This window comes from Sabethes cyaneus, chromosome 2, assembly GCF_943734655.1.
Source record: "Sabethes cyaneus chromosome 2, idSabCyanKW18_F2, whole genome shotgun sequence".
Classification (NCBI taxonomy): Eukaryota; Metazoa; Arthropoda; class Insecta; order Diptera; family Culicidae; genus Sabethes; species Sabethes cyaneus.
The window spans coordinates 69,481,404-69,498,909 of NC_071354.1; the positions used below are offsets into that span (position 1 = coordinate 69,481,404).

The window sequence follows — 17,506 nt, forward strand, 5'->3', positions numbered from 1 at the left end:
ACAATTAGTCTCTTGTTAAATGTTTGTTTTGGGATTTTCTTGACTGCCCCGGGGCGGTGATCGGTAGAGTCTTCCATCATAAGTTCTAGCGAAGCAGAGAAGGGATTACGATTTCGCTCGGTAGAATGTGCCAATTCATCATCAGGGTTGAATTGATGACGGCATGTGAGAAGCATTTGTTTATATTATAGATAACATTGATGACAACTTCATTTTCAAGTTACAACATCGTCAAACAAAAAATCATTGCTGCAGTTGCAGTACATAAAGGATGTCTCACATCACGGAGAAAACGCTGTAGAAAATTACCCATTGGGTACTTTCTCTTGAAAATTTGGGTAGAAGTAGTTTAATACTTTTATCGCTGTTAGTTTTACGAGAATTGGAAAAATGGCGTTATCTGAAAAGCAACGTCGCGAATTGATTTTGCGCAAACACCTGAAAAATGCTCAACTATCTTATCGGGATATTAGAAAACAACTCGGAATCGTGCAGTCAACGGTGGATCGTGTGATTAAACGTTGCTATGAAACTCTAAGCATCGAACGGACGGAGAAATGCTGTCAGAATGGATTTTGTATCAGTGATCAGGATCACAAGCGTGTCGTGAAAGCGTTCAAGCGTAATCCCAATGCTTCGGTCAGGGATGTGGCCAAAAAGTTTAATCTGTCCAAGTCTTTCGTTCAGAGAGCCAAGGATCGGATAGGGGTTGCATACGTACAAAGTGCAGAAGGCTCCAAATCGAACGGTAAAATACGGTGAGACAGTCACGGACTCGGAAACTGTACACCCAGATGCTGACGAAGCCTCATTGTTTAATCATGGATTTACTCAATGGCTCAGTAACACCATTCAAGGACAGGTGTCTCGTTTCAAAATGTAAAGAAATATCATTATCGTCAATCATACATAAAAAATTCGTTAAATTTATTTTCGATAATAAATTCTTAATGGAACAATTATAAAAGCTTAATGTAAAAGCTGAAAAGGATTTCCCATAGATACTCCTTCGGTTTGTTCATAAAAGTTACTGTTACTGTCGCAGGTACAAGCGAAATGAAAAATAAATCTATTGCGAGATCTGATCCGAGATCAGCTTTCAGTAACTTTTAACCTTGTATTTCCAAATCTCTAACGGACAACGGCAACAAGCTGTTCTTCGGAGATACCCTGAAACTCCTTTCGAATGAGCTGTTACAGGGAAGCTAACAATCTAAACATCCAAGATCCTTCGAGTCTGTTATGTCCCAACGCACGAAAATCTCTGTAAAGAACTGTATCTTGCAACATCCATTCGCATGTTTGTTACGTTGCTTTCCTGTCACTTATCAGCGATCCACTCTAGAATACACGTGCATTCCAGTTCAGACCGTGGTCAGTAACCACAACATACGAATTGCAAACCGTGACCGTACCTCTACCTATCTCGCAGATTGCACTAGAGGCAATCGAAATTTAGCGCGCTGCTGCGGCTACTCAGATAGAATTCTGTCTGGATACCTTCCTATTTGATTTCGACACTGTTGATCATGCGTTGGTATACCACGATCAATGTCAACGTCAATGTCCATAGATATGTACGCCTTCACGGTATTGTAGAGATTATACGTGGAAGCCATGATGTGCCGTGAAGTTTGTCGCTGTTTGGGATGCTTTAGCGCATAAACCAAATACTTTCCATCTAAGGCGTGTTCTAACAGCGATTGGCTCATCTTTTCCTTGCTGTTATACGCATGACCCAAGCTGCAATTATCCATTCCGATAAGTATCTGTGGCTGGAAATTGTGATAAGGATCCGCTGACATACCTTTCAAGTGCTGGTTTTTTTTGTGTGTGTGTGTGTGGATATTATCACTACGACCAGCATTTTAATCTATTGTGATCTTATCCAGGTGTTGTTCCGCACTTCGTTGGTATTGCAGTATCGCTATAGAGTGAACGAACTGCTTTTATTATCCGTGCTTAAAGTGTCGGTGTGTTTTCACCCCTTTTTCCCTCTACGCTTCTTACTAATCTTCAACCAATCTAGCTCTAGAGCCAGGAAATGCGGAGATTAGTTACAATTTGTCCTTGGACAGTAGGCTTCATTCGCACCTTGAGCAAGTATCATTCTTATAACCAGTCCCGGCTAAAGGCTTCATAATCGGTAAAGCAGAGTTCAGCACAGAGTGAGCGTGTGTATGTGTGTATATATGTGTGCCTTACTACTTATGCATTACCAATCTCGTTCCTAAAACCAGGAAGCGGAACAAGCTATAATTTGCCCTTGAACAAGAGGCTTCATTCGCACCTCAAGCAAGTACCACTCTTATAACTTGCCCTGGCAAGAGGATTTCATTGTTAGTAAATGCAGAATGCAGTAGGAAGGATGTGGAGGGGCCTGAGAATAAACCCATGCTAAAGTCACTTAACATCGAATGGCCTGATTCTACTAAGATTCGAACCCACGACCACTCACTTGTCAAGGCAGACTCAGTAACTTCAAGTGCTGATAGTCTGATACTAACGCCGCTATCGTTAACGTTTGTTAGGGATTTTTCTCATCGCTGAAGCCATATATTCTTGTACTGCTCTCTCGTGGAGATAAAAAGAGATCACTCTTTCCGAAGGCAGCTCATTTGGCAATGCATGCCGGGTGGCCAGTTGACTTTGCCTAAGTTCGTTAGGATCAACATCGGAAGGATTTGACTGGCTTTTGTTGATTCCCATCGTCGGCAACCATGGATAACAACTCACGATCCTTTTCTGCAAGTCTGCTACTGTTCGTCGAGCTTTGCCTGCATTTGATCCAACTTCTTCTGGAACTCGGACGGTTTTCTAAGCTTGCTCTTGTTCACCTTTGCTGGATTTATGATGAAGTCCAATGGAATACAAGTTGACCGTTTAGCTACGCACACAGAATAATTTCAATCTCTATCACACTCATCGCAGCAAACAATCTGGCTATTGCCCGGATCCCGCCACACACCACATTTGGCGGCATAATTACAGTCTCCTCGTTTGCGAACTGCACGGACACAACTACAGCCGACTCAACGTTCTCCGATCCAACGCTCAACCGATTTTCCAGTTTCGTCAAGCCTTGTCTTTGTATTGCTTGTTGATGGTGCTACTTTCGTGCATACTCCAACAAAACCATTACGAAAACTGGTCCATTGTTGACTTCGGTGACTAGTTATAGCTCTTTGTCAGGGTGAATTGTATTCAAAAGGAATTTCTAATATTCCTTTCAGCAATAGAAAACCTGCATCATCGCCAACAAATAGTTGAAACTGTTGAAGTTAGTGCAATAATTGAAATTGTCTAACGAGCACCGCATTTTGGCGGACAATGGGAGGTAACCGTCGAGTCAGCCAAGAGTCATTTGTTTCGGAAGACCGGTACAGTGCTACGAGAATTGAATTGAAATTCTGAACCACTAAACACTTTCATATTGGAACCAGTCTTCAAGCCGTCCCAGAAGCCAACCGGAATGGTACTCATTTCGAGATTACATAGCTAAGTGAGTCTAACCAGCCTAGTTCAGGTGGACAGAAGAATACCTCCAGCAGCTCCAGTCTCGAGTGACAAAGTTTAAGTCTTCTGTTACACAGTAACACCTGGGTCTGCTGTGGTGATAAATTATGTCAATATGCCACCCCGCCAATGATCGTACAGAACAATCACCAAGGTTCATCCGGATAAGGATAGAGTGGTACGTGTCATCGCTTTAAAAAACTGCAACATCTGAATTTGTCGTCCATACTTTTACAAAGATTGAATTACTGCCGATACAGGATAATCTAGATTGCGAAAAGTGAGATCGGACAGAGTCTGCAAAAATTGCTCAAGGTCTTCGTGTGAACCAATTAGGCAATTGTGGTTATAATATCTTATACAGGATGGCTTATCAAGGCAGATTTGGTAACCTTGTGTCTACAGGCCAGCTATAAGAGCACATGACCATTTCGGTGCTGGTTCCACGTTCCTGATAACTGCAACAGCCTCTTCCTGTTGAGATTCGGAGATGCGATGACTGGCTAGTTAAACCAACGTCATACCTCGAGACCATCTAAGCTTACGGCAGGATACCAAATCCAGCTAAAACAGTACAGAACCATGTTTACGATTACGATAAACAAAAATTTTCAAATAGAGCTGTTTGAGTTCACGTTCCATCGCTGGTTGTGTTTTTCTAACTAAATATAAAGCAATCACACTATTACGTTTGAATTACATTGCTTACGATTGCTTGCTGTCTTTTGGGAAGTGAAGAAACATCTGGTGCTAAAAATGATAAATTGCGGGAACTGGAAAATTTCGATATGTAGACCAAAAATATATCGGCTGGTGCGACCTACGGCAGGTGAGATTTCAACCCAAAAACTTTCGGTTGGTTCTCGAAGGCTTTTTGCGTTAAGCTATCGCCGTTTCCGCTTATATTAGATAGTCCAATATCTAATTTTGTTCTCCCAAATTCCATCATTTCATATTATATGTACCACACGCTTTCTAACCGACGCACAGTGTGGCAGATTGACCAGGCGCTTGGACAAAACCTCATAACTTTTCTGATATGCTTCGTAGAGCTTTGTCGTCTTCAACAATATTGTTTGTAATAACATTTTGCATCTTTTTGTAAATTTTAAGTAGTTGTATTTTTAGTCCTATAGATGGCATTGAAGTCTAATTTAAAAACTACAAGGTATACAGCCCTAAGGGTTGTACGAAAGGGTGACGTAGGACTGTGTCATATAATACTTATTACATTGATAACATGTTTTAATCGATGAAGTATAACTTTATGTCTGATCATTAGATCAAAGACTAATGTAAACTGCATTTATGGCATATGCATATTTGAGTATCTGTGAGTATCATTGTTTGAGTGTTTATTTGTAAAAGAAGTGCGAAATATTCTGATTTAATTCTTCATTGAATCAATGGTGGTTTTGAAAAAAACCGTTTGAAATTGTTTGGTGGCCCTGAAAAGAAGTATGTTTGAGCTGATAGCACTTCTTAAAAATCAGTACTATAATTACTGCTGCCAATATATAGATGGATGTCGCTATTCGGTCCTTTAGACTCTAGGATGATGGTTACCCGCTAATACAGGAGTGATAGGAAATACCAAATCACTGTAAAGTAGAAATGGATTAGTTTTATCAAAATACTGACCATCCGTCAGTGCGATCGTGCGATAAATGAGCAGACGGCGAACCTAGTGTGCTATTTTATAGTCACTGGCACTGCCGTTGCTACTTGTAAGCTAGTGTAGGTGTGGGAGAAACCAGATCGGCTGCTGCTGCTGCTCAAATGATTATCCGACGCTGAATGAGCAAGCATTTTCCATGTTTACCATGGTATAACGCAAAATGGAACGTTAACCATTTAGAAAGTGTAGAAAAATCTTTCCATTCTTCAATTACTACAGTTCTTATAAGAACTGTTTAAGACCACAATGACCTGCTGCTGAATTTGCTGCCAGTCGATCCCAGTCAGTCGATCCATTTCCATTTGCCTTCAGTGTTGGTTTGCGATAATTGCCATTGAAACTGCCGCCAAAATGCCATCGGGTATGGCTTGAATTGCCATTAATTGCCGCAAAAGTCCTTGGATTTGCATCCAATTGCCGGTGTTGCCGCCAAAATGCTATCGATTTTACCTCCAATTGCTGTCGGTGTTGCCGCCAAATGCCGTTGGTTTCGCCACCAATAGCCGTCGATGATAAATACTAACCGTCCGTCAGTGCGATCGTGCGATAAATGGGCAGGAGGCGAACCAAGTGTACCATTTTATAGTCACTGGCACTGCTGCCGCTACTTGTATGCTAATGTAGGTGGTGGAGGAAACCATATCGGCTGCTGCTGCTTAAATGATTGTCCGACACTGATTGAGCAAGCTATCGAACAATTTCGCATATCTGCGATGGGGATAATGCAAAATGTAACGTAAAGTGCATCGTGTGGGATTCACGTTGGCCATTGCCCGCTGATTCCGCTTGTCTTCGGGGTCGGTGTTGCCGTCAATAGCCATCGATGTTGCCAAATGGATTGGAAAAGGGGTGTGGCTTACAAAGTGGTCTCAAAGGTTATCATTTGGATCCAAATCCTTTGGTGTATCTAATTGTCGTCCGTGCCTGTGAAGCTAGGCGATCACAAGGGAAATGTATGGGAAAATTCGACCTTAAAACTTTACACACATTTTCACTATTTAGCGTATAAAAAATTATTTTTAATATGTTACTATAAAATTGCTGGACATTTTATCTATTCAACGACATATTAACTGTTATGTTTCGTTCAGTAGTATAGTAGCTACTAGCGTTTGAAATATTTCATTCAAACGTTACACTTCTATTTTTCGTTTTTACAAAGTGCTACCCAGTCCCAGTATAGTAAACAAAGACGTAGTCCTACGTCAAAAAAAAATGACTAGAAATTTTGTGCCTTCAGAAAAGTTGTTTGTCTTATAAAGTTACGTAAAGTTACCCAAGACAAAAAAATTGTAGGACTTACGGGAATTAAGCTATGAATATTTTAAATACTAAAACACATTTTTATCAGATGTGCAGTCGAAATTGGTTGTCGGACGAGTCACAATCTGTATACTGTATCTAAAGAATAAGCTAGTATTACTATTCTGGTATACTCCCTGCTTCAAGGCATGCATGTTTTTTTGATGGATTAACAAATTAACCCGATTTTAGAAGCCATTTATCCTTCTTTTGCTTGGTAGTATGGCCATGCGCAGTAAAAGATTACGAATATAGTAACTAACAGAGTAGCAATCTGTTCATCCTGCAAAAACGTATCAATATGTTTGACTCTAAATAAACAAAATGGAGGCTCACTCAGTCGAGTCGAAAGTCCAACCGAACATATTCCACTCTTAATTTGACTCGAAACAAAGCTAATTGGGAAAAAGCTGTTAAAAATGGAGGGGAATGGTCGCCTTTACCGTCCTAAATTCGCCTTACCTATTCCAATGTACCTCATATCGATAATAACGTCGTGTTTTACAAACACAAGCATAGCGTACAGCAGCAATGAACTTCGTACTGGCGCGCGCATTTACTAATTTGTAAACTAAAAAGCCGCAAAACATGCATTCGTATTACTGGAATATCTCCGAACATCGCAACTAGTAGCAGCTAATTTTTTGCTTATTACTAGATAACACCAGGGAGGGCACGATCACTTTGACTCAATTCACATTCATTTGATAGTACCGTCTCAGCCAAGCTAAATTTGACAAAGTTTTATATGGGACATTTGTAAAATTAGTTATTATTAGTTAGGTAGTGCCAGAACGGAAATGCGTGGAAATCTTTTTTTACACAATACTAGAAATTGAGAAAAATTACTTTTTTTGTTCTAAAACACTTCGTCAGAACAAAGGCTGTTAGTAAAAAAACCACCTTAATATCACCCAAACTATTAGTTTATAATCCTTTTGATGCTAATTGTCTTTAAAAGTATAGAATTTTAAGCAACATGTTAGCTTGATACTAAAAGATTGAATGGTATTTATTTTTTCATTTTCTAAAAATGTTTGTACACTGTTTTTCACCTTCTTTAATGCCTATTGAAAAAACACTGATTAAAACAATTCATGCATATTTCTTGTAGATTACATTAGAATTAGATTAGAATATTAAGTTTGGTATAATAACTCAAATAAAATTTTTGAGGTTTTGTCCGTGCTTTTTCGGGTTCAGCCCCATAGTGCGACGGTAATTATTTTTGTATGACTGCTCTTTGTTTCGTACCTAGTCTTCGGGTACCGACCGAAAGATTGTGAATTAAAATACCACCTGCCATTCCACCAACGGATATATTTTTGGTCTATATATCGAAATTTTCCAAATCCCTCTTCGCACCAAGCGCTTCTTCACTTCTCAAAAAGGAGTTTTACATTTGAATTATTACAGTCAGAGACAACTACAAACAAAAAACTTTTGGGCAAAAAACTTTTCACATATGTAAACAATACACAGAACTGTCATTTACCAACTTTATAGACAGCTGCTGCCAATTTGACAGCAGCAACAACATTCTGAAACTGGATACTCTTTCAGTGATGGACCTTGTACAGCTTCCGGGATCGTGTTTATACTAGTCTTATAAAAAACTACTATTAGATCATTTCTGTGCAAACATATGTGAAAGTTCGCCGAACTCAAAGAGGGTTTCAACTGCAGAGAAAGTTCGAATGCAGGCAGTTATAGGTTCGTTGCATCAAAAAGTTGTCCAGTAGTCCGATTATTCGGAGGGAGCGTTGCGACGCACGAAAGCTCAAAGCAGATGGAATTGGCGGTGATGTTAATTTGTTTGGTAGTTGAAGAAGATTGGACTAGCGATGAGATGGAAAGTCATTACTTGGCACTTCGGGATGCTGATGATCAGCCAGTTTTTTTCAGCACCAGTCAGCGAACATATCCAAAAGCCTATGATGAAGCCGCGTCAAATCATCCATAGAACGAACTGGTGAATACAATTTCAAATCATCAGCGCAAAACTCTGCCGCACAAATAGGAGCTTAGCCATTTTGTGAAATTCCGAGTTGCGCCAAGTCGCGGTATTTTCTGCAATAGTGTTGTCGCCATCTCGTTTTGAGTATCGGAGTGATTTGGAGTTAGTAACTTCTTTTAAGTCTCCAGTTTCACTGGGTTTTTAGCTAGAATCATGGCTTGTAAATGACACTTCCAGCTTGTTAGCGAGCTTAGACAGAGCGGTTGTGCCTCCGTTTGAAATCGTTGACCGCTCTTTTTGTCGTCGCTGCGGTTACCGGCTTCTGGCAGTCTTCCCATTTCTTCCCTTAATCGAGGTCTGTTGACCGTCGACAAACGTTCTGCGAACATTTTTGTTATGTTGGTGACTGTTTATTTGGCCGGTCTTAACGATTTTGCCAACTTGAAATTTGAACAGTTTAGGTTTCATAACTTTATAACTTTTATAACTTTATTATAAAATTATTTTATTTTATTATAAATTTATTGGTGCGTTGCCTCTCTCCTCTCGCTTGGTCGCCATATTAATAACTGAAGAGCAAAGCAAAATCAAAATGAAGGTATCATTAAACACGGCGCTATTATCCTGTATTGTTTCACCCGAAAGCTTTAAGAGTGTATTACAAAAAAACATCCCTGCCAGTGACGCTTGTACTGGCTATCTCGTGGAAAACTTAATTTTGCGAAATGAGCCATCATAAATTGTAGTTAATGAATTCATAAAGCTATCACTTACAGAATTCGAGTGACAACCTTGACAGGGTGTACCGAACACACAGAAGTTGCGATCAAAAGTTTCAGACACTTGCTTCAACCCTGCTGGCTGTGCCGGTTCGAAGCTTCAACCGTCACGGAAAATCCTTAGACACAGAACTAATAATCATTTTTCGGCGGGAAACTCCCACCAGTAAAGGTTATTAATAATAGCTCTATCGCTGATGACAATCGTTCCTACACTTGCACCGCACTGCGCGCGTGCACACACTTTGTCGTCACACCGAGGAACCTATAGTCGGGTGTCACCGGGCGACATAATATGACGTGGCAACATGGACGCAAAGTTCTGATTCCGGCTTCGGGAAGGGTGAGACCAGGCAGGGTTCGTCGCTGGTAGAATGTTTCAATTGATTCCCTTCGGGCGCTTAGGAAATGCTTCGCTTTCGGAAGCCCAGAGAGGGTGCCAACTACATGAAACGTACATTTATCAAACAAAAGACCGACGAACTTGGATGCCGTTGCGTTGGTTCGTACCAGGAGGGGGTACGAGTGGGGTAGGAAAAATTGTGTACAGTCATCTTTTAATGAGAATGGATTTATTATGTATGAACGAGCTACTTTGTAGAAGCGCGTATGTACGAAATGGTACTGCTCTGCTATGACAAGACGCATGTCTGCTTGAAGTTTCATAGATCGGGTCATATGACGATGACGATGGGTTGATGGCTTTGGCGACATCCCGATACGGTTTGCTCAAGCGAGCGTATCATGACGGGCTCTTCATGGCAGCTTTCCAGTTTCCACCACGCTGGCTGCTGGCAGCTTGCGTCAATGGAAAAGCCTTCGCATGCACATTTGTCATCCGCCTCCACCGGCGACTGTCGTCGTCAGTCGATGGGATTTCGTTCGTCCAGCTTCGACCGGTAGCAAGCAACCGTACCGGTGAAAGACATAAAAGCGCCGATGGGAACAATCTTGGGGTTTTGAAGTGACATACTTAGCCGTGCTCGAGGGCTGGCATACTTGTCTGACCAACCCTACATTTCACTGAACTGGGGATGCTACCGTTGTTGTTGTTGTTGTTTTTGTTGTTGATGACGGTGTTACGGATGATGATGAAAACGATGATGATGACGATGATGATGGTATACAAACAAGAAGAAAACGTTAACTGGCAGTGCTTGTATGCGAACATGCTTCGTACCACTCTTACAGGACGACGGTGCAATGCTGTTTGTCAAACACTTTCATTTCAATAGATGCAAACGAGCGAACGACATGTAGAAACATGTGACCAACGGTATTCATCAAGCAAAGCCCTTGTGGCGGCCGTAGGGATATGACCCCGGGAAGGATCGTAAATCTACACTGCATCAGCTCGAGTGGGCAGACTTCAAGTTGCAAATGCTTCGGCAGGGAAGAGCCACTTTAATGACGTGTATATGAACCAGTTCTCGATGAGCCGGATAATCAGTGGCACTAACTATAAGGTCAGTGTTCCACTTGCATAGATGAGCAGAGATGAGAGAGAGCGCTGATATGCTGTGTGTGAAGAGTTAGCTAGTATCAGCTAAGGCAGGATACGGAGGAAGATTATTGGGTAACATCAATGGTCTACTTTATGGAAAATGATAGCATCTGTAATCTTCTATGAGCTGACAGTTTATGCATCGAGTTGAAATTAAATTAATTTCATTTGTCTGTCAGTTATTGCTTTATGATATCATAAAGAAAGTTGCAACTTCGATTGATAATGAAGGTTTAATACGTTTCGCATTTTAGCAATCTATTCGGGTTGAGTTTGACACAGGATTCGTCTCGAAAAATGATTGTAAAGCTCCCTTACAAGATGGCATCGTATATAACATATGATAAACATATCATTTCCGGAGAATGTTTCATTTGGAACAAATATCAATTCAACAATCTGTCTCGTCCCTGTTGTGAATGTCGGCTTCGAGGCTTCACAACCTGACAACGTAATCTCAATTTCCACCCGCACTTGATAAGACCAATCAATCTTTTTATCAAACAAGGTTCATAAATAAACGCCACTCTCTCCCACCGAAAATATTCGCACAAACAGGAACAGATGGAAAAATAACCCTATTATTCTAAACCTTTATGAATCCATCAAAAAATGACATCAATCCGTTGCTGTGTCGGATGCCTACCGAGAGTATCACCGCACCACACCACACCACAGACCAAAATTGGCAGAATTCCAACAATCTCTCCGTATCTATCGCACCGCACTTACCAGGGTGATGTTTTAGCAGCAACAAAAAAAAGAAGCATAACACACAACCTCTATCAAGCTCCGATTAATGCGACAGCTCACTAGTGTAAAAAAACCAACCCATCTTCCACTTTCCTCCAGTCGTCGGATATATCCTTACCGTAGACTTTTTTTTTCTTCATACACTCCTCTGCTATATCAAGTCAAAATCCTGCTGAAATAGACAACGAAACCGACGGATGCCGTCGCCCGCCGCCCCATACGCACGCAGAAAGTCGTGCCCGGAAAGCGGTGCGTGCAAAATATATCGCAACACTATACAGGACTCGCAAGCAACGTCAGGCCAGCTTCCTGTGCCGGAAAAACGGGATTCTTTTTCCTGGCACGCCTGGGACAAAGTGCACCCCAAGTCGGAAAAATATCCGTTCACTTCAAGGAAAACTTCCTTCTACCCGAGGCCAGGCATCCCGCAGTGGGCAACACAATGAATAAATATGTATGCTCGAACGTGGGAAGGGGGGCAGCAATGTGGAGAAGAAAATTTATTACAATTTATTTTGATATGAAAATGACAAGTGCCATCGCGCCGGTTAGAGAGAATTTTATTGCATGTTTCGTAGATAAACAGAGCAAAATACGTTCACGAATCTTTACGACGACCGACGGGTGCTTGAATGACACAACAGGAAGCCGACGCGTGAATCATCATCCCTCCGGAGGCGACGCGACGCGACAACGAGAGCGTGGATAAGATTCGCTGTAGAGATCCTGGATGGATGCTGGAGATTGCTAAGGGGTGGATTAAGGAAGCAAACGCGCAGTCGAATTTCATTAAACTGATTGTCACGGAAGAACCGATCATCAATTCATCATAAGGCTTCCGGATTTTTCATTTCGATGAAGACAACACTCGCCGCAGGAAGCTTTTCTTTTTGCAGATTTTCACTGCATGTGCTGGTTGCGTGATTCACATGCTAATTGTAAATTCGTCTTTTCTGTTGTGCTGTTTTGCTCGACGTTTGACTGACTGTTAGCGTCTTTTTTTTCGTCGAAGACGACATTGGACTTCGCTGTTATAGCCAGATGGCTCCGTCCCGCTGAGTTCGGTAACTATACTTTTAGCAAAGCTATACTCAGTTCGATTTATCTCCATTTTGCCATTCGCGACATGATTCAAGGATATTATGACAGATTTTACGGTCCGTGATTCCAACCAGGGATGATTTTTCCTCAGAAAAAAAGAGAACAAGCATATTTGCACTTTGCTCAGTTTCCAACACGATGTGTTCTTTTCCGTTTGGTTTTGCCTTCCCTCTCTATTACGGCGGTATGAGCAACCTTCACAGTGTGCAACCTGATCGAGTAGCAATGAAATGCTAACAATTTTAATACATTGATGCATTTCATACAAGCGAATGATGAATCTTGCAACATTTGATTTCTTATCCACTTTCTTCTTGACATGCATCTTTTTGTTTTGCTTTCACCCATACTGCAATCTACAGTAGCTTCCTCATTTAAAGAGCACAATGAGAAAAGTGCTTCTCTTTGCTTCTTGATCTCTTTTCATTTGTGTGGATGGTTTGTTGCAGCAGCTCTGCTCAGTGTGACGAAGCAAATAGTTGCACTTTGTGTTCAATGAATAAGAAAACAAACGAACCTGATTGTAAGAACAAATAGTTTCTACTGGTGGTGATCAATGCAACTCATCCAATTTTGACGTACTGCACCAATCGTTCCCAGCAACCGCCCGTATGGTAAGCAAAGGGCGGTATGAACATTCATTTCGAGGAAGCGTTTCTAAAACTGACGCTCAACTTGCTGCCTAAAGGTGCGTTCAGCTCTCGCGAAGTTTCCTTCCTTATCTCGTCTATCAATGAAGTATGTACAGCAAATACAGCTCGCTATAGTCAAAGGCTACCTTCGTGTATACTGTAAGCACGTGAAAAGTGCAATACATCTTTTGGAGTTCCGACGGCCCCGTTATACCCTGTTCAGGCCATAGTATTCCAAGCCAATATTGCTGGATGGATGAATCAAAAGAGTCGCAAAAGAGTCTTTTGAGAGTCGGGCTTACCATATTTGACATCAGGGACATCAGTTTGCAACGGTTTTGGTCAACGCTATGATACGTAGAAACGTTGCAGAACATCGTTGACTATCGCCCAGGTATTGGCTTGTAAACAAATACTTTCAGTGATAGCTGTCTACAATGAAGCATGGCACGTGACGATGTCTTGGCAGTAGGATTGCACATCTAGGTACTGAAGCTAGTAGAAGAGAGCTTATGCGACTATCGACTTGATGTACATTGCATGGACATAGGTTCTCGTCTATAGAAGTAATCTCTACAACCTACGTTCAACACCGCTCATCCAAGTATAAGAACAATTGAACCATTGAACCAGCTATTAGAAGTATCACAGGGTCTTTTCCCTACTTAGCGACTTCGCCCCCTACTTAGCGACTGTTAAGCTTACTTGGTACTCAACGCCAGTTGTCCGCATTTGTGGAGGGCAGAATTTTCAAGCTAATACGGTTCTCGTATCGTCCGAATTGTCTTCGAGAAGATACGGTATGGCCCTTGGCAACAAAGTTTGTTAGCTTCGCAAATCAACTTCGATATGGTCGAGCCATCTAGCACGTTTGAATCCTTTTCGGTTCGATCCGGACGATTCGGGCTGGCACCTTTTTCCCGTTTCTCGACCCGTCGAATTGCTTTCCCCGCCCCATGGGTCTCCTGAACGTCTGTCAAGTGTTCGTCGAAATGTTGCGCAGCGCAGCGCTTTTTCTCCCGGAACATTTGGGCTCACTGCATCTTCTTCTATTTATGTCTTTCCAAGTACTGACATGTGGCACTGTGCATTTCTGCCGCCCGCGTAGCGTTCTTCTCGTCCATCACTCTGATACATTCAACGTCAAATGAGTTGTTCCGTCACAACATTCCCTACTAGCACGATTATTTCAAAGTAGTTGTGGTAACCGAATTATTACTAATTTCAGTCGTAATCCGGTTGCTTCCGGTAAAGTGTGCTACTTGAGTTGCTAATGGCTGTTTCGATGATATTCCAGCAGTCCTCGACAGGAGTTTCATTTAACTCGTCCTCTTCCGGAAGCTCAGCTTCGAGTGACTTCGCGTAATTTATGGCGATTTCTGGCTGCTTCAGCCACGCGGGATTTAACAGAGGTCGGCGTTGGTTCTGAATTTTGTCCCTAGGTAGTAACCCTGATCAACGTAAGCGCATCGATAGGATCTGACGTCAGTGATACCTGAGAAGTACCGACAGTCGATCAAAACGTGGTCGATGATTCTGTCTGATTTGGCGACCTCCAGATGCACTTGAGTCTGTGCTGGAAGACAAGAAGGTACTACGTACAGCCATGTTCATTGAGGCGGCAAAATCAATACGTCTTGGGCCCATTTCATTGGTTAGCGAGTGAACACTTAACTTCAGGACTGACCGACCCGAGCATCGAAATCCCCAATGACGATCTTGTTGTCATGTTTCACGCAGCGATAGTATTCAAGCTCCAACTGCGCGTAGAATTCCTCCTTGTCGTCATCGGGACTTCTGAGTTGAGGGCAGTGCACGTTGAAGATGCTTATCTTGAAGAACGGGCCCTCTTGTTTTCGCATCTCGCCCATCACTATGGAAGCTATTCCCAGCTCGTGGGTGTTCCTGTAGTTTTGGTAGACTGTACCTCTGTCCACCTCTGGACGTACGTACCGCTGAACCCTACCAGCATATCTCCTGTAGCGCCATAACGTCGAACTTACAGCTCATCAATACGTCGGAGACCATTTTGGTTCTTTCTGGGTTTAGAGATCAGTAGTTCCACGTCCAGAGATTTCAATGCATAGTCCATTTTTGTCTCACGGGTCTATTTCGATTGTTCAAATCCGAATGTTTTTTGTTCTTCATTCATTGCTTATTAGACCAAACCTCGTGTTTTTTGTCTTGACCTTGAAATGAGGTCAGGCACATAATTAAATTTTTATAACAGTAGTTTTTTACAATTAACGGAGGGAACGGTAGAAGAAAGTAATAAAACAAAGAGCCGATAGAATCAATAGATTGTGATCAGGTGTGAAGGAGAAAGAGCGGAAGATGAGGTAAGGAAGGACCATTGAAGCAATACTTAATAAGTAGTGTACCGCAATCTTTTATCCAAGCTGGGGGATGCGCGGATCGAACCAAGCTATAATTGGAGCCAATTATAACCGGAATCGAACCTACTCGCCTTCGTAAAAACGTCGTAAAAAGCCTTCGGCGTCACAAAGTTTCTAGTGATAACTTCGAAGTAGTCCTCGATGCCAAGGAGTTGGATACTGTTGAAGATAATCGTGCCCTTGTTTCAACGACCGTTTACCGTAACACATCCACAAAAACAATGGTGAACAACATAGCAGATATGCATCATCATTATCGTTGTCGTATTCATCGTCGGCGTTTTCTTCGTCCTTCCTTGCCGTCGTCGTCTTTGTCATTGTCGTTGACATCGTCGTTTTCGTCATTATCGTGATTACCGCCATCGTCCTCGACGTCGTCTTCTTCACTGTCGTCGTCGTCGTTATCGTCGCTGTCATCGTCGTCATCATCATCACCCTCTTCGATGTCGTCATCGTCGCGTCGTCGACATTGTCGTCTTCTTCGTTGTCGTCGCCATCATCGTTATTAACGCCATCGTCCTCGTCGTCATCCTTATCGTCGTCCTGGTCGTCGTCATCATCACCGTCGTCGTCATCATCGTCCTCTCTGTTGCCGTTGTCGTCGTCTTTTCCGTTGTCGTCGCCATCATCATTATTATCGCCATCGTCCTCTTCCTCGTCGTCATCGTCGTCATCATCGTCGTCAACGTCGTCGTCATCGTTGTCGTCCTCGTTGTCGTCCTCGTCGACATCGTCGTCGTCATCGTTGTCTTCTTCGTTGTCGTCGCCATTGTCGTCGTCATCACCGCCTTCTTCGTTGTCGTCGTCGTCATCGTCCTCTTCGTTGTCGTCGTCATCACTGTCCTCGTCATCGGCGTTTTCTTCGTCCTTCCATGCCGTCGTCTTCGTCGTCATCTTTGTCATCATCGTCATTACCCCCATCGTCCTCGACGTCGTCTTCTTCATTGTCGTCGTCGCCGCGTCGTCGTCATCGTCGTCGTGAGCGTCGTCGTCGTGATCGTCGTCATCGCGGCGTCGACATTGCAATGTCGTCTTTTTGGTTGTCGTCGCCATCATCGTTATTATCACCATCGTGCTCGTCGTCATCTTCGTCGTCGTCCTCGTCCTCGTCCTCATCGTCGTCCTCGTCCTCGTCGTCGTCCTCGTCGTCGTCCTCGTCGTCGTCCTCGTCGTCGTCCTCGTCGTCGTCCTCGTCGTCGTCCTCGTCGTCGTTCTCGTCGTCATCATTATCGTCGTCGTCAGCATCGTCCGCTCTGTTGCCGTTGTCGTCGTCTTTTTCGTTGTCGTCGCCATCATCATTATTATCGCCATCGTCCTCTTCCTCGCCGTCATCGTCGTCATCATCGTCGTCAACGTCGTCGTCATCGTTGTCCTCGTCGACATCGTCGTCGTCATCGTTGTCTTCTTCGTTGTCGTCGTCATTGTCGTCGCCATTGTCGTCTTCTTCGCTGTCGTCGACATCGTCATCTTTTTTGTTGTCAATGTTGTCGTCATCGTTGTCGTCGCCGTGGTCCTCTTCGTTTTCGTCCTCTTCGTTTTCGTCATCGTCGTGTCGTTTTCTTCGTTGTCGTCGCAATCATCGTTATTACCGCCATCGTCGTATTCGTCATCTTTGTCTTCATCCTAATCTTCATTTTCGTCATTGTCGTCGTCCTTGTCGTTTTCATCTTCATCATCATCGTCATTGTCATCGTCTTCGTCGTCGTCGTCATCGGCAATTTTTTCATTGTCGCGCCATCGTCATCTTCTTCGTTGTCGTCATCGTCGCATCGCCGTCGTCGCATCGTTGTCCTCGCGTCGTCTTCTTCGTTGTTGTCTCCATCGTCATCGTCGTCGTCGTCTTCTTCATCGTTGTCGTCATCGTCTTCTTCTTCCTCGTCGTCGTCAT

At 42.9% G+C, this 17,506-nt stretch overlaps 1 protein-coding gene across 1 annotated transcript; it reads right to left on the minus strand.

Annotated features, from left to right (window-relative positions):
* Window positions 1-16,312: 16,312 nt before the first annotated feature.
* On the minus strand, window positions 16,313-17,228 carry LOC128735546 (prostatic spermine-binding protein-like). Its single transcript, XM_053830028.1, is given in 3 exon segments — window positions 16,313-16,374; window positions 16,879-17,146; window positions 17,208-17,228. Coding segments are annotated over 3 exon segments (351 nt in total).
* Between the last annotated feature and the right edge of the window lie 278 nt (window positions 17,229-17,506).